General features: G+C 35.2%; 1 protein-coding gene across 1 annotated transcript in view; it reads right to left on the reverse strand.

Annotated features, from left to right (window-relative positions):
• The window catches only part of SEMA3D (semaphorin 3D), a 230,541-nt gene that overhangs the window by 38,642 nt on the left and 166,662 nt on the right, over positions 1 to 25,237 (reverse strand). The window contains exons 10-12 of the mRNA XM_027539842.1: positions 9,352 to 9,466; positions 8,096 to 8,165; positions 5,217 to 5,361 (exon numbers count right to left, since the gene is read on the reverse strand). Of these exons, the coding sequence (XP_027395643.1) occupies positions 5,217 to 5,361; positions 8,096 to 8,165; positions 9,352 to 9,466 (330 nt within the window). The remainder of the gene's footprint in view (positions 1 to 5,216; positions 5,362 to 8,095; positions 8,166 to 9,351; positions 9,467 to 25,237) is intronic.

A 25,237-nucleotide genomic window follows, 5' to 3' on the forward strand; every position in this document is an offset into this window, starting at 1 on the left:
GAAGTTTAGGATACTTTTTTGAAGTATTTTTCTTTTTGTATCCTTATCTTTGAATCAATCTTAAAACCTTTTTTTCTCTGCAGATAATCAGAAAATCCTTACTTAATGGGGCCAGTCTAAGTTACACTCAGATCTAATTTAGGAGATTCATGAAGACATCTAATTTAGGAAATTCGTGAAGAAATACAATTCTAAGAATCATCAGCTCTATAAAAACAATGTTTTGCAGAAATATGTCATTGCTCAGGCCAAATATTTTAGGTAGATCAGGAAGAGAAAATAGGGTGAGTTTTGGAACTCATGAATTCCATGTTTTATTTCAAACCCCTGCTGTTGAGGACATGGACCAATGTAAAAGTTGGAATTTCTCAGCAAGCATTTTAATAATAAGTGAAGCACCAATGCATATATCCTGTCTGCTCTAAAAACTGAATTATTGTCATTATGTATTATTATCCTACGATATGATAACAATATCTCCTTGAAACAAGGAATTCAGATATTTTCAGAGTCAACATTTGCATCACCTCTTTCTAATATTTATACACAAAGAAAGAACAATGGGTTTTGCTGATGTGTAAGCTATTCATGGAAATTTTAATGTATTTCTCATTCAAATTCCAATATACCTATAATAAAAATAAGTTATAAAATTAAAAGGCAATATGGATAATTACATCTTATTGCTCCTTACCAAAAAATGAAGTCTTAGTTGGGAAATTCACATGTAAGTTTGATCTTTAAAATTAAAGCTGAAACATTTCACAATAAAAATGGTAACTATTTGGGAGAAAATGTAATTTTAAAATGAATTGTTATTTTTACAAAATTAGAGGTTTAGAAATTGTTTAAAAACTATGGGAGAATGGTTCAAAAGTAGTGAAACATACAGTCTTTACATGTTTTAAGTTCAAAAACTTTGTACATTTTGGTTATTGTGAGTAATGCTGCAAATGAACATGGGAGTGCTAATCTCTCTTTAAGATTCCAATTTTAATTCTTTTGGATAAATATCCAAAGTGGGGTTGCTGGATCGTGTGTTAGTTTTAGTTTTTAATTTTTTGACAACCCTTCAGATCTTATGTGAAAACAACCTAATATTCATTAACTGATGAACGGATTTTATAAAGTGGTACATATATAGGGTAGAATATTATTCAGTGTTAAAGAGAAGGAAACCCTACCACTTGTAAATAAACCTGGAGAACATTACACTAAGTGAAATAAGTCAGTCATAAAGGACAAAAACTGCTTAATTCCATATATATATATATATACACACACACACATACATATACATATACATATACATATATATCCTGGGATTTCTTTGGAAGGACTGATGCTGAAGCTGAAACTCCAATACTTTGGCCACCTCATGCGAAGAGTTGACTCACTGGAAAAGATCCTGATGCTGGGAGGGATTGGGGGCAGGAGGAGAAGGGGATGACAGAGGATGAGATGGCTGGATGGCATCACTGACTCGATGGATGTGAGTCTGAGTGAACTCCGGGAGTTGGTGATGGACAGGGAGGCCTGGCGTGCTGCGATTCATGGGGTCACAAAGAGTCGGACACGACTGAGTGAACTGAACTGAACTGATATATATATATAACATGTTCATGCGTGCTAACTCGCTTCAGTTGTGTCCGACTCTTTGCAACCCTATGGACTGTAGCCCACCAGGCTCCTCTGTCCATGGGATTCTCCGGGCAAGAATACTGGAGTGGTTGTCATGCTCTCCTGTAGGGGATCTTCCTGACCCAGGGATTGAACCCACATCTCCTGCAGCTCCTGCATTGCAGGCAGATTCTTTACCACTGAGCCACTGGGGAAGCCCCATATATATAACATAGTCAAAAGCATAGAAGCACAGAATAGAACAATGGTTTCCAGGGGTTTGGGGAAGTGAAGAATGGTAAGTCACAATTAGTGGGTATACAATTTCAGTTACACAGGGTAAAATCTAGAGAGGTGCTCTATGATATTACAGCCTGTAGATAACAATACAGTATTGTACACTTAGAAATCTGGTAAGAAGTTTCTGACTAAAGTAAATTGTTTTCAAAAATCCTTTCTTCTCACCTTTTTGATAAGAGACTGTTTTTAAAACTGAAGCTCACATCGAAATAAACACATATTAATAGTTAACATTTATGCATAGATCACTGGGGCTCCCCAGGTGGCACTAGTGCAGGAGACATTAGAGACGCAAGTTCCACCCCAGGGTCGGAAAGATCCCCTGGGGCAGGAAATCGCACTCCACTTCAGTATTCTTGCCTGGAAAATTCCACGGACAGAGAAGTTAGGCAGGTTACAGTCCATGGGACCGCAAAGAGTCGGACTCAGCTGAGCAACCGAGCACACACACACGCAAAAAAAACACATAAAAACTCATCAACACAGAATAAAACTACAGAGTAAAATTTTAATAGTAAATGTAAGAAAGAAAATCTCCTACTATTACAAATCTTTCCCAGATTCTGCTATTTTTTGGCCTGATCTCACTCTGATTTCTATATCTGACCTATTATCACTCACTGTTTGGTGGATTCTTTCATACTGTATTTCACTTTGAACTTATTACCAAGACCAGCAGTTCAATAATGGTTGAAAAGGCCCATTTGAACAAAATATAATTTGTTCAGAGATTATGTTTGGACACCAGAGGGCAGAAGAATCACTTGAAGTGAAGGAATTCCATTAGTGAATCTTGTGCATTCTTGAGTTGCCAGGCTCATTAACATTGTAGAGCAGTGATATCACCATAAGGCTAGGAGTTTAGGTTTGACTTTTTATCACAGGAAGTACAAAAGTCTGTTAAACTAAGAAAAATAAGTAGCTATGGCACACAGAAAGTTCCCATGTGTATTTACTGGAGTGATAATGTCAACACAAGGCACTGTTGAGAGAACAACTTAGAATTCTTAATAGCAACATGGTTGAGAAAATAGAAGTTGCAAAGGTAGTTTTAAAAATAATCTATTTAAAATTTTTAACTTAAGTGAAAAGTGGCTTTTAGTAAGCCACTTTCCTGACATTTCCTAGAAAGCAAATTATTCAGGCATGCTTTTGATTAAAGTAAGTCATATTCCCTGAATTACAATAAAAGAAATGACAAGTGCAATGAGGCTTCAACACTTCATTATTTTTGTAGAGAACAGATTGATCCCTGGAGAAACAATGTAAGGTTCTGTTTGGTTGTTTGATTTGATCACTTTGAAGGCAGAATGGCATGGAGGTTAATGATATTTGATTTAGAGTTATGTGAATCTAAATTTAATCCTAGTCTCACTTCACAAACTATGAGACCATGAGCATACGTCATAAGATTTTCTCAGCTAGAGGAAATTTAGTTTAACTATCCTCCTCAAAGTAAAAAAAAAAAAAAAAAAACCTCAAACGTCATGGACTGTAGCCCATCAGGCTCCTCTGTCTATGGGATTTCTCAAACAAGAATATTGGACTGAATTGCCATTCCCTCCTCCAGGGGTTCTTCCCCACCCAGGGATCGAACCCAGATCTCCTGCATTGCAGGTGGATTCTTTACCATCTGATCCACAAAGGAAGCCCTATACATATAGGGCTTTATATATGTGTGTGTGTGTAGTCACTCAGTCGTGTCCGACTCTTTGTGTCTCCATGTCTCGTCTCCTACACTGGCACGCGGATTCTTTACCATTGGGCCACCTGGGAAGCCCTATATCTATGTATACATATATATAGCATGTATATCCAGTAAAAGATCTCCCATGCAAGAGGAAAATAGATATAATTTAACATAACAAGTTTTTAATATAGTGTCAGAGTACAAGGACTAAGAGCTTGGATTCTGCTGATAGGTTTATCTGAGTTTAAAACTCAGCTGCACCACTCACAAACTTCGTGACCTTGGGTGAGTTACTGCACCTACCTGTGTCTGATATAGCTTGTCTGTAAAATGACATTAATAACAACAGAACTTGCTTCACAGAGTCATCATAAAGATGATATTAAGACTTGTAAAGCCTTTAGAAGAGTACCTGCACACCCTAAGAGCACCTACACCCTATGTTACTGTCTAAAAAAAAAAAAAAAAACGGAACAAGCAAGTACAGCTATGATGTTCAAAGAAAATTAAAAAGTGAACACTGAAAACCATAATGTTACATGCAGAACTTCATTTCCAAAGTTGTGATTACTCCTTATCAGTCCAGAAAACATCCATGAAATAAATTTATGTTGAGGAATTTTGAAAGGGAAAATAGACATGGTAGTAAACTATGTTTCCCCAATTTAATTAGGTTATATAACAGGAAGATGAAAAGAGAACTCAGAACGCCTGGCTACCAGATGTTTCCTCTTTAAGAACAAACATGTGAAAAGATAAAAGTCATTAGAATTAGATGGGTTAAATCAGTAACTTTTCTGAGATTTTGATGATTATTTTAGTGCTCTTCATAGAAATATTTATTACGAATTAATCTTTTTTAAAAGGCATTTTCCCTTTCTATTAGGTCAATTAACCATTCCTAAAATAGTAACATAACTGTTTTAATCACATCAACAAAACAAAAGCCTTCCATTTATCATGTACATACAGATTTTAAACTACAAAGGTTTTTTTTTTTTAAACAGATGCATAAACTCTAAATCACATTTCGTACTTTTTTCACCTCTGTTCCGAACATGATTTATGCTGTTTGAATAGAATTTTGGACTCAGTGTTTCCTAGGTATTTTCCACATCTAAAATAAATTCCAAGGTGCAACATAATAAAAATGAATGCAGAATAAGAGAAGATATAAGTTAAATGAACAATTATAAGTGATGTATAGTCTTTTTAAAATAGAAATAGGGACTAGAAGACTCTAGCTACATGCAGAGTTGTATGTGAGGAATAAATACTTATTTGGCATTTCCTTCTAACTTGGAATATTTGTTATTCTAGATATTAAATCATTTTGACAATTCTATTGACACTTTGAGGATAAATACTATATTCCCAGGGTAGTTTGCTCCTTACCATACAGCCCATTATTTGCTGTAGTACTTATAATTCTTACTCAAAAGAAAAATGTTAAGTTCCAGTAAAGGTCAGACATTTTAACACATCACTGTAAATAATTATTTTAAAACCACAGTGCATTTTGCTGTGGTGAATAACATAGTTTATTAGAATTAGGAAGAGAACATGGACCTAAAATAATATTTTGATTATTAAGTTGAATACATACTGTGCCAGGTCGGGGATAAGGAATCCTTCCATCATACTGCACCCAGCAATGGTCTGCACTTTCCTTATGAGCGTAGGGACCATTAAAAACTGCTCTGATGTCAGCCATGCTATACATACACACGGCAGAGCCTTTGAAGATGGAGCTGAAAGAAAGCAACAGGATCCAGTCATTCGCTGGTCCATTCTATCCGACAGGTGCTGCAGACAAAATGGGCCTATGTCTTAACGGAGCTTAGAGCCAAATAATCCTGAAAAAGGTTTGATAACAGTTACATTACAGGTAATTATAGTAAACAATAGTTTAACTATAGTAATTATAGTAAACTATACACGCAGATGGGTACCCAGTACAAGGGTCTCTAGTAAGTTTTCAGGGAGCGGACAGTGTCTATATTGATATCTGATGGACAAATAGGAATCACCTAGAAAAACTGGGGGATAGACAGGATTATGCAAGAAACAGTATCATTTATTCACATACTCTTGAATTTTATTTGAAGTTATTATAACATAATGCTTTCTAAGGAACTTACAAAATTAAGAGTTACATTACCTACTTTTATAAAAAGGAATATTTAGGTATGGAAATACCTTGTTTATCTGCTTTCTTAAAATGAATGTCCATAAATACTGGCTATTAATAATTTTGTCAGATAATTTTTATTAATTAAAAAACACTGAAATAATATCTTTAATCCCTTTTTGGATTTCTGAGTTTATGTAATTTATCTGATGCTTAAAGTTCATCATGATTACACCGGAAGGGGACACGATTACACAGGAAGGGGACATCCAATTCAGGAGCAGAAAAGCTCCATGGGAATTCAACACATTGTCTCAAACTGATGATGAAAATTGTTAGCACTGGCAGACATTTCATTTTTGTTTTATTTCTAGAAATTAAAAGACATTTCTCTGAATCTAAAACTTACAGTGATTTGTGTTCTTAAAAATAAGATCACCATTTACACTCTAAGAGGCTCAGCTTGGCACTACACAAATGAGCTTAGGATTCTCTGACATGAGTAACTCAATCATTAATAATTCTTGGAAGGACATTAATGGGAAGCCTTGGGATCTGATGGTGAACAGGCAGCTGGGAGAAAACTAGCTGCTACGAAGGGAAATGATGACCCCCATAAAGATCACATGATCTGTCTTTGATACTTTAAAGGAATTATGCTTAATGGTATTGGTGTTATTGCAGATTAATTACATCTTGTCATTGGAACAAGGATATGACTTGCATCCCGACATTACCTCACTTGCCAGGGCAGCATTAAAAATAAAATAATCAAGTACACCAAGAACAAAGAGCTGACTTGTAACTTCACACTCTGGGTGGGCAAAAACTTGATAGTAGAAAAAGAGAACTATCTTGGGGCTGTATTTTCCTGGCACATGTCTATGCCTTGTGTGTGAAATGCACAGTGACTTCAAAGAAAGTTCTGTGAATGAAAAGATGTCAAGAGAACCAGGGCTCAAATACTTGAATAACTACAGGCACGTGCTCTTCCTGCACCTTTTTAGTTAAGATATAAATTATTATAATAGCAGAAAAATGGGGTTCAAAATAGCAGCTTCTGAGCATATCCTCTCTATTGTTGTATTTAAATATTTCCACCCTATATTTTATAATTAACTAAATAGTATTTTGTTTTCTGATATATTTTGAACCAAAAGTCCATTTGAGTTTCTACTTAAGGTATTGTGAACTAAATGACAGTAAATTCTCAGAAAACGTATGTTGCCCACAAAATATTATATAATATTTTTATATTTTATAATATTTTATATTATAATATAATATAATTTATATAATATAAAATAATAAATGAATATTATTTATTCAAAAGGAGGCAGGAAGACCACTTGTCCAATGCTAATGCCAACACTGATTAATCCTCCAATACTGCAATCAATATACATTCATAATGATTGATAGCAGCACAATGGGAAAAGTGAAAAGTATTTCAAAGAATGTAATATAGGCAGTAATAACTAACAAGAATAAAAGTGCATTTGGAATGGAGTCAAATGTAAGTTACTAAGTTACTGAGTTAAATAAAATTATCATTAAATAAGATCAAGTGAGGTCCAAATATTCTTTGAGAATGCTTCATGGCTGCTAGGAGAACTTTTAAGGAAGTCACAGAGCCTCAATGACAATACAGGACAGCATTAAGCAGAAGGAAGATAATACAAGTGCAGAAGTTAGGAAAACAACTTCAGTTCTTGTCCTAGCAATTACTTACTCTTCTTCAGTCAAACACATGTAATACCAACTTCCTTTGTTTAACTTAGTCGAGCAGTGATGATGTGGTGATAGTAATAGCCACTCTCCCATCTTTGTAAAGGGTAAGTGCAAGTAAGTCCATGTGAAGACATTCTAAAAGTCAAGAGTGTCATCTCCTGATTAGAGCCTGGATAGTATTTTGTATTTTGTTAGTGTTACCTCTATGTCATGCAGCTAGACCAATATATTGTGATTAATATATGCATGTGCCCTCGTATCCAGTAATTTTAGTCTAGAAATTTAGCTCACAGAGATTTACTCGCTCCTACAGGGAATAGCATATGTACAAAGTTAGTCCCCGAAGTATTATGTATATTAGCAAAGGACTGGAAACAATGGAAATGTCTATACAGGGGACTGATTAAATAAATTGTGGTGGTCATTATAGGGGATGCTCTGCTGGTGTAAAGAGAACAGAGACATTTTATGTATTGATATCTAGGAAACACTATATAAAAAAGTAAAATGAAAAAAAATGTGTATTTTTTTATACAAAAGAAAGGGGCAAAGAGAACACAGAACTATTTTCTTACATACATATATCAATTCTCTGGAAAGATTACAGCATTTTTTTAACTTACCTGGTTGTGGTAAAGACTCCATACACTACAGGATTTCTTTCATCTCTCGTGGGGAGTAAGTAAATGTCTTCTATTAATGGGAAAAAATAACGATTCACTGTAATTTGTATTTCTCAATATCACGTTTGCTTTTTCCTTAATAATGCAATATTTCTGAGACTCTAAATAGTATGTAAAATTAAGATAACAGTGACAGTCATTACCTTATGACAAAAGAAATTAAGGGGAAAGGTCCAGTTCTCACTAGCTATCTGGCACTGTGTTGAACATTTAACCTCCGAGGTGTTTACTTCAATCACCTGTAAATGGGATGGTTCACTTGATAAGCTCCATGTCTGTTTCCTATTAGCTGTATGTGACTTCATGGAGAATTGAAAGTAAAAATGGGTTATTTTTACCCTCCAGTGTTAAAACAAGGTGTTTTCTTATAACTGCACCAGCTTGTTAGTAATTCAATTATCTATTTGGTAACTATGAAAACAGCTGGAGCAGTACATTTCTTGTGCAGTATTGTGTAATTACTTGTTCAACACTGATATTAAAGCAGTGTAAATAATATCCCTTAAAGTATTATTTAAGAGGTGTGCATGCTTATATACAGCATGAGAAATCATCCATGAATATTGAACATAGACTTCAATATTTTAAATGCAATACTGACAAAAATTATTCAATGATATCAATTTTTACATTGCATGACAAAACCACAAAAAAAAATTCAAAAGGTAAAAGCTAATGATACTAACTTTATATACAACTGACAAATTCCTTCTAGCATCACACTCAGAGTAGAGAGGCGAAATGAAAGAGAAGAATCTAATGCTTCTTGGCATATCCTTTTTACTAGAAAGTCAGAAGGGACAGAGTTCTCCAAATCTGCAGGGCATTTCCAGCAGAGGGCATCTATAGAACGAGGAGCCCACATTCTTGCTACCTACAGCTGGCGGCTCCTTCCAGATAAAAGACTGCATGAAGAATGGATCGACTGTGGCATCCCGGAGCTCGTAAGTGTCCATTTCTGACCACAGTTTAGTTTCCATCATAACTTTGAGGACGCTTACAAAGAAGGGAATTGCTTCATTACGATGTGCACCCACGTTCTTTTGTGTGTGGGAATTTAGTAAGTACCACTCTGGCAAGCTGTCCTGGGCTTTATTATCAGGTATTTGGGGCTAAAATAAAATATATGCTAAATTACTTAATTAGGAGGTAAGACTCCTTTTTTTTTTTTTTAAGAGAAAAGAAACGTGACTTACGAAGCTCATCAAAATGAGTATCTGCCCCATCACTTCCAGGAATTGAGCAAATCAATCTGGCCTTGAGAAAAGTGGTCCATTTGTTTATCAGGCTGCGTTGTCCTCCTACATCATTCTGAAAAAAGAAAAAAAAATAAGATACAGATTTACTAACATGATTTTATCACCAACTAAAACTGGTGGTTACTATAGGCAGTGTCTTATTGATGTCATTGCTTACTCTCTTTGTAAGCAATTCAAGAGCTTTCCTCCTTGAATTTTCTAAGGAGGGAAAAGGCAGTTTTGTCCTTCAACATTAAATGCTTTTTTCACAGTTTAATGTACAGTGTAAACACCATAGCTCTGCTGAATGAGCAGATGCGTGCAAGCCAACAGTAAATAATACAGGCTTGGAATCAACTCCCATCTCTACCAATTTTCTCTCTATGACTTACAAAAGGCAATTTAATTCTCCAAGTCTCTGTTTTCTCATTGACAAAATATAATAAATGCCTTGAGATATCATTATTTTGATGATTAAATGGAAAAAATTTTGTCAAGTGCTTAGCAAAGGCCAGACAACTTGTATTCAATAAATGTTAGCACTGATTTGTACATTAGTCATATGATTTAGATGAATTATTTGCATCCTTTAGAAATATGCTTTGGTATATTTTGGAATAGCTTTTTCCAAATTTAGTACTCTACTAATTAAATGCAAGACAACATAACATACACATAATAGCATACATATAAAAGCAATCTTGTTTTAAATACTAATTGATGTTTTTCCACACTATTTTATTCTGAAATATTTCATTAACCATGTTCTTTAGTGGTAGGTGAGTGAAATGGGGAAGGGGGTCAAAAGGTACCAACTTCCAGTTATAAAATAAGACGTGCAGATATACCATACAGCATGGTGAGTATAAATTATACTGTATTTCATATTTGAAAGTTGCTAAGAGTGAAAAACATTGCAACTATATATGATAATGGACATTAAGTAGACTTACTGTGGTGATCCTTTTACAGTATATACAAATATGAAATCATTATGTTATATACCTGTGACTAATGTTGTATGCCAATTATACCTCAGTAAAAAATTGAAAAAATATATTCTTTAGACATTTAGCAAGATGTAGGCATTTAAATCAATTAGGGAGAATAAACAGGGTTATGCTGTTCAATAATTCACCATAAAAAGATATTTTTATTATTTTTAATTTAATATGTCCCTGTGAACACTAAAATTAAGATGATTTTTTTATTTGGCTCAACTAAATCTGCTATGCTTATAATAAATAAATAAGACTTTCATGGTATAAATGCATTCAGTACTTAATTTTGACTTTCAAAAATTATGAAGCCATGATTTCCATTACTATATTTCCATGTAAAGATAAATTATATAAAAAAATTTGTCCTTCATGCTATGTTACTATGAAGTTAATAAATAGTTCACTATCAAATTTCAGGTCTGGATATCTAGAACTAATTTCTCTGTGGTTCTTTAATCTCTGAAAATTAATTTAGAGAAAAGCATCTAAATGACAACTCCAACCAGGAGAATTCAAAGTCATACACAATAAATAGTTGCTTTTTTTGAAGAAAGAAAAGGAGAAGAGGAGAGGAAAGGGAGGGCAGGAGAAAGAGAGCACTTTGAGTTTAACACGGGTAATATGGAAATCTAGATTCTCAGATGATGTCCTAATAGACCAGAGCAAATCTCAGAAGGCTAAAGGATCTGTGGCAGAGCTAACAGGGCAAGCAAGGTCCCTGAGACTGGAGACGAGAGCTGTCTTTATAACAAACACCAAGGGTGTACTGTGACACCCAGAGTGAGTGAATGGTGTTTCACATCCATCTCTGCTAAACAGCAGAAGTAGTTCAAGTATAGCTCCATATAGATGAGTAATTATCATTTGCTTGAATTCTTTAGGTTTATAACAAACTACTTAAAAATAATTTAAAATTTTAAATACATTCAAAATCAATAAGCAGTATGAACTCAAGTTTGCACTTAATGAACAAAATGTCACACCTCACAGCTTACATTGTCTTAATCTTAAAAGTTTTAAATAACTCCAAGTGAGTGTGAACCTACCCTTTTCTTTTAAATTTTATTTTATTTTTAAACTTTACAATATTGTATTAGTTTTGCCAAATATCGAAATGAATCCGCCACAATTTTCTTTTTATTTTTGGCCTCATGGTGAAACTTGTGGCATCTTAGGTCCCTGACCAGGGATCAAACCTGGGTCCACAGCAGTGCAAGTGTGGAGTCTTAACCACTGGACCACCAGGGCATTCCCTCAATGTGAGCTTATCCTTGAAATGTGTGTAGCTGAGTTCATGTGTGTTGGGGGCTGATTATACATATACATGTAAATGTACATAATAGAAACACAGTGGTAACCACAGCAATTGTTTAGAACTTGGACAAACAAAAGATTTTTTCTGGCAATAATATTCTGCCACTGATGCTGTATAGAACTATTAACACATGGCAATAATAAAAAGCAAAATAACTTCTAGAGTTTTAAATTCTCATCAGAAAATGTATTCTTATTCTTTTTATCCAGCATCTACTCCAAATATACCACTAACATCCTGACTGTCAGATATTTATTAAAATATGTTGAATAATTAGTGAATAAAAATACAAGATAAAATTGACAGAAGTCTTTAGAAAAAGTACAGATAAAAATAGAGATAAATGCCAAAAAATCTGAGCCTTCTCTGAAATTTGTTAGGAAAACGAGGACAGAACTCACTAAGATTTAATATTGTCTAAGATTACAGGTGGATTCACACATTCAGAGATTGGTTCAAGAAATATTCTAGATGTTGGAAACCAGGGGCAAAGAACAACTGGGAAAACAGAGATGGGTAAGGTGAACAAGGACAAATCTGGTTTAGATAAAGACTGGGATAAACTGAAATAGAGGAAAATATTACAAAGTAAACTGGGGTAAGATCAAGGAAGGCTTTGATACCAGACCAAAGCATCTGTATATAATTTAGTACATAATGAAGAATTACTAAAAGATTTAGTAATTAGCAAAGAAAGAAAATGAATACATAATATATTTTATATAATAACCCTCTAGAAGCAAACATGATTGTTAATTGCTCTTAAATTTATATTTCGTATATTGTGCCTCTATTTCTTGAACTATTGTTGTTTAGTTGCTAAGTTGTATCTAACTCTTTGCAACCTTGTGGACTGTAGCCCACTAGGCTCCTTTGTCCATGAGATTTCCCAGGCAAGAATACTGGAGTGGGTTACCATTTCCTTCTCCAGGGGATCTTCCTGACACAGGGATCGAACCTACATCTATTGTTTGAGTATCACTGCTCAATAATAAAAATATTTCAGCTAGCTATTAAATGATTTCCAATGTCTGCAGATACAAAGGCAGATTTTCCCAGACATAGTTTTTATTTATACTGCTAATATCCTCAGATCACTTAATATATACCCAGATATTAATATTAATGCTTCCTCCTAAGGTAATAATGAATTCTGTATAATGCACAGTATAATGCCTGTGAAAAAAAATGTTATCTGTAATTATTCAGAAAGAAAGATTTTAAATAAATTTAAAAATGTGTTATCTCATCTTTCTAATGACCTTTAGTCTTTTTAAACTCTCACACCTAGCCTTTATATGTTTTGTTTTAGCAAAGCCTAGGTTGTACTAAGCAGAACTCTAAAGTCTATTTTAATGCATTCTTCTTACATATTTATAATATTTATAAAATTGTCATCACTTATATTTGTACATTTTGGGAGCCAGTAATAAATACTAAAAACAGTATTGACTCAATGTGCATGAAGAAACAGATCGACTATCATAATTACAATACCAGGGATCATGTTTGGTTCACTGCTTTACCCCTAGAAGTTATCCAAATGATTTTGCTAAGTGAATAAGCAGATAGTATCAAGTATTCGCTCCATGACATTCCTTTAACACTGTACACATTACTATGTCATTGTAACAATGAGCAATCACATTCTCTTTTCAACATAATATTAGATAAAAGTGATAAGAAATGGCTCATTTTCAAACACCATCCCTCTTTATATTTGCAGTTATCACCCATATTTTAAGACAAACCATCAAAAACTCTACCTATTCTCTTAGCTCCAAATTTGTTGAAAAGAAAAGAGATTTATACTGTACCTGAATTTTTTTTTTTCAATCTGACAAATAGAAACTGCAGTCCTTTGAGCAAAAGAATCTTTAAAGGTTCTTGCCTACCCATTGAGCCGCCATGCGTGGCCTCTCAAGGAATAAAAAGATAAAAACAAACACAAAAATCCAGGTCAAAGATGAAAGCCACCTGCTGTCAACGGGAAAACAAGTATAGTTTCTGGGATAATAGCTCTCAGGAATGGATTATAAGCATTTAATGTCTGGATAGTAACTCTTACAGACATCCAGAAGCATGACCTGGGATGGCAAAGTTCAGTTCACAAGGAGTTGTATTTCTCCTGCAGAGAAGTGTCAGTTGACTGATTTTGTGGGCCAGCTCTCAGTCTCTGGATTTGTTTGCAAATCCACAAAATCCCCCCTGAGAACTTTAAGCCCAGAAGAGGGCTGAAAGGGAAGTAACCACTTTTGTACTAAACTGTCACCTCCTTGCTTATTTTTGTGAGGTTCTAAAGAACACAACTATCTCACTAACACTGTAGATTTATTATTGAGATGTCAAAATCAGCAGCTTTTAGTCATTGGTCAGTTCTGTGTTTCCACTCCACAGCTTCTTTGTGGTTAGACTTGCCAAGAGCCTTGCCATCCTCTCCACAAAGATGCAGATGAAAGTACCAATGAAATTAAATGTAAACAAACCCAACCACATGTGTACAATGTGGGTAGTGAGTGTAGAAGGTGCCTGTTTTTTCATTCTCTATAGTTTTTTACATGTTTGCCATATTTCTTAACTTTAAAGTGATTAATAAAAACCAAAAATTTTTAAAATGAAAAACAATTCACAATTTTTGTGCAGTTTAAAATAGAGTATCTCTGAATCATTTGATTGGGTAATAGCTGCATATTATAAAATACTATGATCTTCTAATCCTGGAATCTCCTAATGGGGAGATCAGCCAGGAGGCAGGTTAATGGTGATTCCATTTTCCTTCTTCTGTCACAGCAAACTCAAGTCCTTATAAATCTTACATGGACACATAGAGTAGCTACAAGCTGTCACACATGAACTTTTATTGAGTGTATCTTTTGACCTTTAGGTCACTATGCTGGGTTCATCTGTTAAACATGATTTTATCTCTGTATAACATCCTTTCCAAGGATCTCTCAACACTTTATAAATATTGTCATGTTCACCTTTATACTGAGAAACAGAAGCTCTTAGTGTATTAACTGCTGTTCAGCTCCTATGCTCTTAAATCCTCAAGATTCTGTAAATCAGTGAAATCTCCAAGACATTTGTGAACATTGAACACAGTGTATTCAATTAAAATACAGATGTGCATTCAGAAATCTGTAACCATATTAATTAGTTAAATTTGAAGGACACCAGACTTTTCAAATAAATAAACATCTTAAACCCTTAAGAAAAACAGTTTGATGGTTAAGTCAGAGGTTATAAATTCTCCTTTGATTAAAAGTTATTTTGCCTAATGGAACTCTCCTGCATCTTTGTGCAGACAAGAGAATGCAATTCCCTGAAGCACTTTAAAAACCATAATCTAGGCACGTTTGTGCACCCCTATCCACCATTCTAGCTGTCAATAACATTTATACTCAGAGATTTTATCTTGAACTAACACCACCCACTTTCTTCTGAAGTATGATCTAAATATTAAAATACAAAACATTTTTTTTCTATAACTGACACTATCACATTGAGATAAACATACAGGCTTTCTATTGATCCTTTTTACAAATTCAAAAATATCAAGGCAAGTTAATACTTCTGTGTCTTTAATGCCTGTTGAATAATATTTTAAAACATCACTCATATTCTGTATCTGATTTGTCATTTATAACTGCTGTACCTTGCAGATTTTAAATAATCTTGTATTGAGATATAGCTTCAAATCACCCATTTGCACCAGGAAATTCTGGAGATAAGATCATAGTAACTAACATTTCAGAGCAATTGTTCAATGTATTTCTCTCTGGGTGCCTCACTCTTCACTGAATTATTCTAGGGACAAAATTTAGAAATGGTAAACTTAATATGGATGATCTAAATAGGCTATATATGTCAATAATGATAAGGGTGATCCAAATGCAGGATGGCCTATTTAGAAGCTTGAAACTATGATCATCATGTGGTAGAAATAAAAAGTCAAAACCAGAGTAAGATTCCCAGGAGACCAATTAGAAAGACATACCATATGTATTAAAATACATTGTTATACTGCGAGGAAGAGCTTAAATGAGGATATTCTAATACATTAAAGAACTCATGGAAAATAGTGACGTGAAACCCACTGAATCAAATGAGAAAACTATGTTTTACTTTCCTTTTCTGCATATGACTTCTTCAACAATATGTCCTAACTGTGTTTCCTTTAACTATTTCATAGAGATGCAAAACACGTTATGACCACTAAAAATAAAAGCAGAAAAGAAAAATAATAATGAGTCTTCTATTTATCTACTAATAATCTTGAAATACCTTGGTAATAAAAGAAGCAAAACTAGGGAAACTTGAATATCTCAAAGGGGAGAAGAAAAAACAAACAAAAAACTTGGATGACAGATATTGAACATGGTGGTTTTGAAGGGATAACTTCTGAATAGGATTTCAAGAAAAAAAATTTCTTTTCTTTTCTTTTGAAAAGAACTCTAGTGTTTAGAGATGATTGTTTTTGATTTGTCGTTGGAGAACCAAAATGGAGAACATGTTTTTCTAACTACTTCAAAAAGATTATTAGTAATGCAGGACTCGGGTAATACACTGTGTTCAAAAAATCACTGTCTAAGAAGGTTTAACAGAGTAAATTTAGGCATATCTAGGCACATTCTGCAGTCTTTTTCAGGTAGGATCAGAGTTCATTAAATTTAAAAAAAAGTAAAAAAAAGCTATAGCCAAAAGTATAAACCCTTGCCTAGGAATTTCTGACAGGAAAACAGATGGAAGTGAAGCAAAAGCACATCTGTAACTCTGGGCTCTAAATCTCTCATTAGGTTGTAAGCGACAAGCTGTAAGTAAGCAAAAAAAGAAACAAGAGGGAGATCAATAAATACGAAAGTGTCATCAGCCTAAAAACACAAATCTTCAAAGGCAGTAATTGTCCAAATAGGACCATATATCAAAATAGACAATGCAAGTAGAATCGAAGCAAAAGGGCTATTAATTAGACCCCCAGGCAAGTTATGTGAAAGGTCCATCCAAGCTGAATTCCTGGCGTGGACAAAAGGAAATACCGCAGGACAAAAAGAGAGCTGGCACAACCTGCAGCTGGAATCTGGAGTGGCTAGCATAAGTAAGCTAAATGAATAGAATCCAAAAATAATGCAAAACAAACTTGAGGCAGAAAGTTGCAAGCAAGCTCCACTAACCTGACTGGTATTTCCATACATTACAAGGTGGGTTTTGAAAAGAAACACAGACAGACAGACAGACAGACACACACACACAGTAATAAACATCACATCAGAAAGGACTAGCTTGCAAAGTAAATAGACATAAATCTTTTCAGAAGGTTTATTTCATGCAGTTTCACCTACTATTTCAGTTAGCATTTATTACCTCACCACAAAGATTTGTGTAATTTACCATCATGGGAGCAGTCCACGGTATAAGGTGCACCATTTAGTACTTGAAAATACTGACTGTTCAAATCCAAGAATTATAGAGCCTGGCAAAGACTTTAAAAAACACTCTAGGCTAAACACCTTATTTTAAATTTGAGAAAACTGAATAAGTAGTTTGACTAGAATGTAGTGACACTACTGGAAAACAATTCGTTAGATTTACTGCCATTTATAATGATAATCATACTCTCTTTGAAGAGATTCTTTGAATGAAGGTACTTACTCTCCTGAGGCTGTCATTGATCAACAGCATCCTATGAAATTATCTTCTAGGTGAGTTTCTTTACTATTTAGTGAATCTCTCATTCCTATTTCTTGTCTAAAATTTGCATTGTTTAAATTGTTCACATAATTTTCACCAGTGGGTGTTAGTTGCTTAGTCATGTTTGACTCTTTGTGACCCCATGGACTGTACTCCACCAGGCTCCTCTGTGCATGAGATTTTCCAGACAAAAATACTGGAGCAGGTTGCCATTCCCTTCTCCAGGGGAACTTCCCAACCCAAGGATTGAACCCAGGTCTACCACATTGCAGGCAGATTCTTTACCATCTGAGCCACCAGGAGATGTCTGCAAATTCTTTGACTCTATGCAGAAATAAGATCCATCCTCAAAGCACAAATATTGCTAAAAATGATGGGAAAGTAATAATCATAATTTTAACATTTAAAATTAGTAAAATACCATCATCTCTTCTCAGTAACTAATCTGCCTCTCACCACCACCAAACCCCCCACAATATACACACACTATTATCTCACATTCCTAAGTAGTTAATTGATCTGACTCCAAAAGTGTGTGCATATGATGTGTGTGTATGCATGATTTTTGACATGTAATTTAAGACAGTATGATCATGTACTCACATTACTTACATGTCAATCTCTTAGATGGTTAACTGCTTGAACACTGTATAAGTATCCCTTGTTTTCTAGTACTTTCCTCTGTATCTGTCATATCCAAATTTATGTGATCCCATTCAAGCCTTTCATTTGTGTGGTAAACCAGTCATGGAAGAATTGAGTGTCCTCATTATCTAGGCTAAGAAACTGAGCTAGAAAAAAAGTACAGCAGAGATGTAAGCCTAGATTTCACTTTAAATTGGGCAAATGATTTGTATCATTTGGGCAAAAGTTACTGATTATATTCTTACTGCCAAAACTAATACCTGAATTTTAGTCATAATTATACCTGACAATGTCAGACATGTCAGTATCTGACATTACTTTCTTCTTCAAACAGTTTCTATCCCTGACTTTTGACAACATTCTTGTCTAGTTCTCTACCTGCTATCAAACTATTCCTTCTCAATGCCTTTGTGAACATTTCACTCTGCTCTTTCTCAAATGTTATTGTCCCTCAGGATTTTGTCCTTGCCCTTTGATCTTGTACTACAAATCTTCCTGGGCAATTTCAGACATTGCCATGACTTCAAGAACTACCAATACACTGGTGATTTCCACATTCATGAATCTAGACATTACTGAGTCTCAGGTTTTATATTTTCAACTGGTTATTATGGCAGCATAACTGAGAACATCAAGTTCAATATGGTCAAATATAAAATTTATGCCCATAAACTTTTCTTGGTGTTTCTTATCTTAAATATCAGAATGTATCTCTTTGTGCATTTTCCTAATATCTGCCTTATCTTCTGGTAACCACAGTTACTAAGAGTATAGGAGTCTCTTTTCTACACGACTGGTATCAAGGTCTCTGGAACAGCAGTAAGGGAGAATTAAAATGCATGGAGGATCCAGTAAGACAGGAAGTTGTGGCAGCCTTTCATATACATCATGGAGTCAATACCTGCAGTATCAGTCAATTCTAATTATGGTTGGGGAAATAAGACTTCTGAAGACTGGTGAAATTTTATACATTGTTTAAAAGGAAATGACCACTATCCTGCTCATTTTCAATGCATCTGTTTTGCTCCAATCACAGTAAACCTCTTTTTATTTCTTAAGTGTTTTTTCCCACCTCTGAGATTTCACATGCGCTCTTCCTTCTGCCTGTGATGTTCTTCATCATCCCTGTCACCTTTGCCCTACAACTTCCTAATCATTTTTATCATCTGATTCAAAAGTCAATTTCTCAGAAAGACCCTCCATTTCCAATCTAAAGTTTACTTATTTTTCCAATTGCACCCTGTGATTTTTCCATTATAGCATTTATCACACCTTCCAATTATGTGTCAATCTATGTGCTTTCTTGTTTCATTCATATATCATGCACTAGGTTATAAGCTCAGTGAGCCCAAGTGTGATTTTTTTAAGACTTCTATCAGACTATTGTTTAGAAATGCCCTGTAGAAGGCTGGTTACCAATAAATGTGTTAAGTAAATGAATGTTTTGATAGTCTATATTTATATTGTAGCCACTAATCATACAAGGCTATTTAAATTGCAATTAATTAAAATTAAATAACACCAAAAATTAAGTTCTTTAGCTATATTAGTCATATTAGGCGTATGTGATCACTAATAGCCACCTGGCTACTATGCTATAGAGAACATTCTGATACAGAACATTCTGATACAGAACATTCCCATCATTGCAGCAAGTTCTATTGGACAACGCTTTTCTACACCAAGCAATAAATAAAAGAGTGGTAGTAAATTTAGGACCTTTTAGAAATTAACATACATTCTATTTTAAAAATATCTCTTGAACTTACCTTATCTCTTCATTCTTACTTTCTTTGGGAAACTACCTAACAGGTCTCTCAGTCACAAATATTTCTCAATGCAGATGCATTCCTCAAAGAACTGTTAAATACCTAGAGGTCACTTCTCTTCCTAAAAACATTTATAACTACTCATTGTCTGAATGATAGAATTGAAACTCTTTAATATGAAAATAATACTGTTTATCATCCAATTAACCACAATTTAAGAGATAACATTGCTCCCCACCATCTCTCAATTTCCACTGACAACAAGATATCACTGTTCTGTAAACAAAATGTATTTTGTCACAAGGCTGCCTGAAATGCCTATCCTCCTTTCCTGCCCTTGGTGTAGTCCTTCTACCTCTCAATTATTAGGCTTCATGAAGTGCATAGAGTTCTCAGTCTGACCTTGATCACATTCAGTTCAGTCGCTCAGTCGTGTCCGACTCTTTGTGACCCCATGAATTGCAGCATGCCAGGCCTCCCTGTCCATCACCAACTCCCAGAGTTCATTCAGACTCACGTCCATTGAGTCGGTGATGCCATCCAGCCATCTCATCCTCTGTCATCCCCTTCTCCTCCTGCCCACAATCCCTCCCAGCACCAGAGTCTTTTCCAATGAGTCAACTCTTTGCATGAGGTGGCCAAAGTACTGGAGTTTCAGCTTTAGCATCATTCCTTCCAAAAAAATCCCAGGGCTGATCTCCTTCAGAATGGACTGGTTGGATCTCCTTGCAGTCCAAGGGACCCTCAAGAGTCTTCTCCAACACCACAGTTCAAAAGCATCAATTCTTCGGCGCTCAGCCTTCTTCACAGTCCAACTCTCACATCCATAATGACCATAGGAAAAACCATAGCCTTGACTAGACGAACCTTTGTTGGCAAAGTAATGTCTCTGCTTTTGAATATGCTACCTAAGTTGGTCATAACTTTCCTTCCACTGTGATTATTTGCTTGTATCTCAATTACCCTCACCTGTATTGTAAGGTATTAAAGAAGATGGACAGTAATTTACTTACTTCCCAGCATCTAGTATACTGCAGTTTGCACAGAACTTATGTTTTGTTGTTGAAATAATGAAATGATAAAATAATAAAGGAATGGGTTACAAAAAGATTCACCCTTATTGTGTAAACAGTCCTTTGTTCACTTTTGTGTAACTTTTGCCTATTTCCAAAATCTCCTCCCTGCCCATCACAATATACCACTCAGTCAGTTAAGTCACTCAGTCATGTCTGACTCTTTGTGACTCCATGAACTGCAGGACGCCAGGCCTCCCTGTCCATCACCAACTCCCAGAGTCTACCCAAACTCATGCCCATTGAGTCAGTGATGCCATCCAACCATCTTATCCTCTGTGGTCTCCTTCTCCTCCCTCCCTCAATCTTTCCTAGAATCAGGGTCTTTTCAAATGAGTCAGCTCTTCGTCTCAGGTGGCCAAATTACTGGAGTTTCAGCTTTAGCATCAGTCCTTCCAATGAACACCCAGGACTGATATCCTTTAGGATGGACTGGCTGGCTCTCTTTGTAGTCCAAGGGACTCTCAAGAGTCTTCTCCAACACCATGGTTCAAAAGCATTAATTATTCTGCACTCAGCTTTCTTTATAGTCCAACTTTCACATCCTTATATGACTATTAGAAAAACCATAGCCTTGACTAGATGGACCTCTGTTGACAAAGTAATGTCTCTGCTTTTTAATATGCTGTCTAGTTTGGTCAAAACTTTCCTTCCAAGGAGTAAGCGTCTTTTAATTTCATGGTTGCAGTCACCATCTGCAGTGATTTTGGAGCCCCCAAAAATAAAGTCTGACACTGTTTCCACTGTTTCCCCATCTATTTGCCATGAAGTGATGGGACTGGATGCCATGATCTTAGTTTTCTGAATGTTGAGCTTTAAGCCAACGTTTCCACTCTCCTCTTTCACCTTCATCAAGAGGCTTGTAGTTCCTCTTCACTTTCTGCTATAAGGGTGGTGTCATCTGCATATCTGAGGTTATTGATACTTCTCCCAGCAATCTTGATTCCAGCTTGTGCTTCATCCAGCCCAGCGTTTCTCATGATGTACCCTGCATATAAGTTAATTAAGCAGGGTGACAATATATAGCCTTGACGTACTCCTTTTCCTATTTGGAACCAGTCTGTTGTTCCATGTCCAGTTCTAACTGTTGCTTCCTGACCTGCATATAGGTTTCTCAAGAGGCAGGTCAGGTGGTCTGGTATTCCCATCTCTTTCAGAATTTTCGACAGTTTATTGTGATCCACACAGTCAAAGGCTTTGGCATAGTCAATAAAGCAGAAATAGATGTTTTTCTGGAACTCTCTAGTTTTCCCAATGATCTAGCAGATGTTGGCAATTTGATATCCAGTTCCTCTACCACTCAGTCTAATAGTAATTCTTTTGTCAGGTCAATAAAACAACTTTTACTTTAGTAGCTGTAGAGGTAGGGAGCTCTGAAAATGTCAACAGTTTTTCACTGGGCTGAAAGTTCTCAGGTAAAACTGAAAATGAAAGTCTCTCAGTTGTGTCTGACTCTTTGTGACCTGTATAGTCCATGGAATTATCTAGGCCAGAATATTGGAGTGGGTAGCCATTCCCTTTTTTAGGGGAATCTTTCCAACCCAGGGATTGAACCCAGGTCTCCCGCATTGTGGGCAGATTCTTTAACACCTGAGCCACCAGGGAAGCCCAGGAATACTGGGGTGGGTAGCCTATCCCTTCTCCAGCAGATCTTCCCAACCTAGGAACTGAACTGGGGTCTCCTGCATTGCAGGCATTTCTTGACCAGCTGAGCTACAAAGGAAGCCCCCAGAAAAGAAAACAAAACAAGAACAACAAGAACAACAAAAGCTTAATATTTCCTAAAAAATATCCTTGTGGAATAAGGATATCCTGGTGGAACAAATAGTATAAAGGACTCTCATGTTACTGAAAAGCTTTGTAAATTCAGTACAGTGGACACAGTTAGTCTTAACTCTCTCTAGCATGTTCTCTTCCTTCTTAGATCTTTGTTAATTGACCATCATTTTGTTTCACAGCATAGACATACATTATGTTACTATTTGTTGAAAACAGAAAAACAGTATTATAATAACCTCCTGGAGTAAAAAAAAAAAAAAAAAAAGAAACAGAGAAATAAATATATTCCCAAAACTGTCACAAAAATATTTTGTATGCGAAAAAGGACTTTTTTTTTAAGATTTCAAATCATTTTTAATCTTGTCAGTGAAATCTTTACTTAGGAGTGCTCACTTTTTACTAAGCTAATCCTAAATTATTAGGCAAGTTAAAAACTTGGACAGGGCAGGAAGGAAATTAAGAAATTACAAAGATGCATTTAGAGCCAAATATTGTAAACACTGACCAGTAGGTCATATGTGTGGCAGGAAATTCTGAAGAAGGTGTTAACTGAAGACAGGGATTGAGTAAAGAGATGCATCAATTTAAGAATAACCTCTTTTGCTGTCTCGCATACAGGGTTATTGTTACCATCTTGGATGCTTGGGGCTGGTGCACTAGGATGACCCAGAGGGATGGTACCAGGAGGGAGGTGGGAGGGGGGTTCAGGATTGGGAACATGTGTACACCTGGAGGATTCATGTTGATGTATGGCAAAACCAATACAATATTGTAAAGTAATTAGCCTCCAATTAAAATAAATCAATTTAAATTTAAATAAATAAAGAAGTCACTTAACCTTCAAAAAAAAAAAAAAGAATAACCACTATTATCTCCTTATTTTTTTTAAGGAAATTCATCCATCACATGTTCTTATTTGATCTCACAATTTGTTAGCTTTTTTTATCCAAACACAATAGCACGGCAAAATCTTGCTGTGTGGTCTCAGAAGTTTTTTGTGATGGAAAGACTCATATTTTAGTCTCTGTTTTTTTAGTTCTATAGGAGTTTGTTCATAAATAAAATAACCCATGCTGATACTTAAAGTCTAGATTATATTTTTATAATACAAATGTATAAATGGGGCAACCTATGTATTTCTCCACCTCTAAAGTCAACTTTCAGTATATTTAATATGAGGGTAAAAACATGACTTTGTTATAAACAAATTTCTATCAAATGGAATCAACCTATCAAGAAATAAGTATTGGACTCGTTCACAAAGCTAATACTTGTTATATGTGTTCATCACAAAGTGACTGTTAAAATACATCTAACTGTTGTAAATCTCTTGTGACATACTTATCGTGGTTCATTTATACAAATGATGTCCATCCACAGCACAGCCTCCGGGCTGGGGTACTGTTGTGCTAAGGCATGCTTCAGTACACTCACATACTATGACTACTCCAAGCAATGGCCATTCATCTCCAGGAGAGAGACTTCAAGAGAAATGACTGTGAATTCTTAAGACTCTGAAAGAATGAGGATGCTTTTCAGAGACTGTCCCCTGGGGGTGAAGGGATCAATGGGAGACAGCATTACTGGCTAGGACGCTAGATAAAGAATGATCTGCATTCACAAGTTTGGCCTCTTTCAAAAACTGTGTTTTCATTAGCACTCTTAAGGGCAATGCAGGTTTGTATTTCTGTCCCTGAAAGTGTTCAAAAGCCTGAGGGCACAGGTTGAGAAAAAAAAGTAATAGGCTCAGATGGAAGAAAATGAAAAGTTTGTACAAGACCAAAGAAACCTTCCCGCTGAGAGTATTTATTAAGTTAACAGCTCTTCCTCTTAATAACTGAGTTAATGCCGAAGGTGTCTGGATATTTAAGAAAAGTGATTTTAGTGAAGATAAATCCAACTAACAAAAGAATATGCTGTAAAGTATGATTGCAGTAGTATTTTTATTCTGTAAAGCTTGTATTTATTTACATGACAACTTTGACGGCACAAAATGGAAGTGTTTCATAGAGTTTCTGTTTTCTTGTAATTTCCACAAAATGGTAGTATTAAAAATTTCAGTTTTCTTCAAAATAAATGTTTTATTTTTTGGTTTATTTGTGTTTCCTTCTTATCATGTTTTTCTCTCAGAACCTAATCTAGATTAATGCTCTAGAAAATATCTAAATAGTAAGATTACAACCACATTTTCAACTTATTATGCAAAAATATATAATTTTACATGTGATGTGTTTTGATTAAAAAATATGGGATATGATTCTGCTAGTGATGCTGTTACTTTCTATTTAAAAATAAGATTATTTAATGTACAAAACATTTTAATGTCCATGGATCAGGACAATGCAGTGGTCTTACTGGGAATAGTGATAACTGGCAGAGGTACAGCCCACCAATAAAAGGAGCAAACTGCCAAGCAGAGTTAACTCAAACCTGCAAACAGCTCAGGGATTGGAAAAAATAATTTTTAACATTGGAAAATTTTTAATTCTTTTCCCTTTTGGATCTCAAAAATTATACGTATAGGATAACATGAATTTACTCTGCCATTTAGGAATAATGGGATTAACTTCAAAA

Source organism: Bos indicus x Bos taurus, chromosome 4 (genome assembly GCF_003369695.1).
Source record: "Bos indicus x Bos taurus breed Angus x Brahman F1 hybrid chromosome 4, Bos_hybrid_MaternalHap_v2.0, whole genome shotgun sequence".
NCBI classification, from domain to species: domain Eukaryota; kingdom Metazoa; phylum Chordata; class Mammalia; order Artiodactyla; family Bovidae; genus Bos; species Bos indicus x Bos taurus.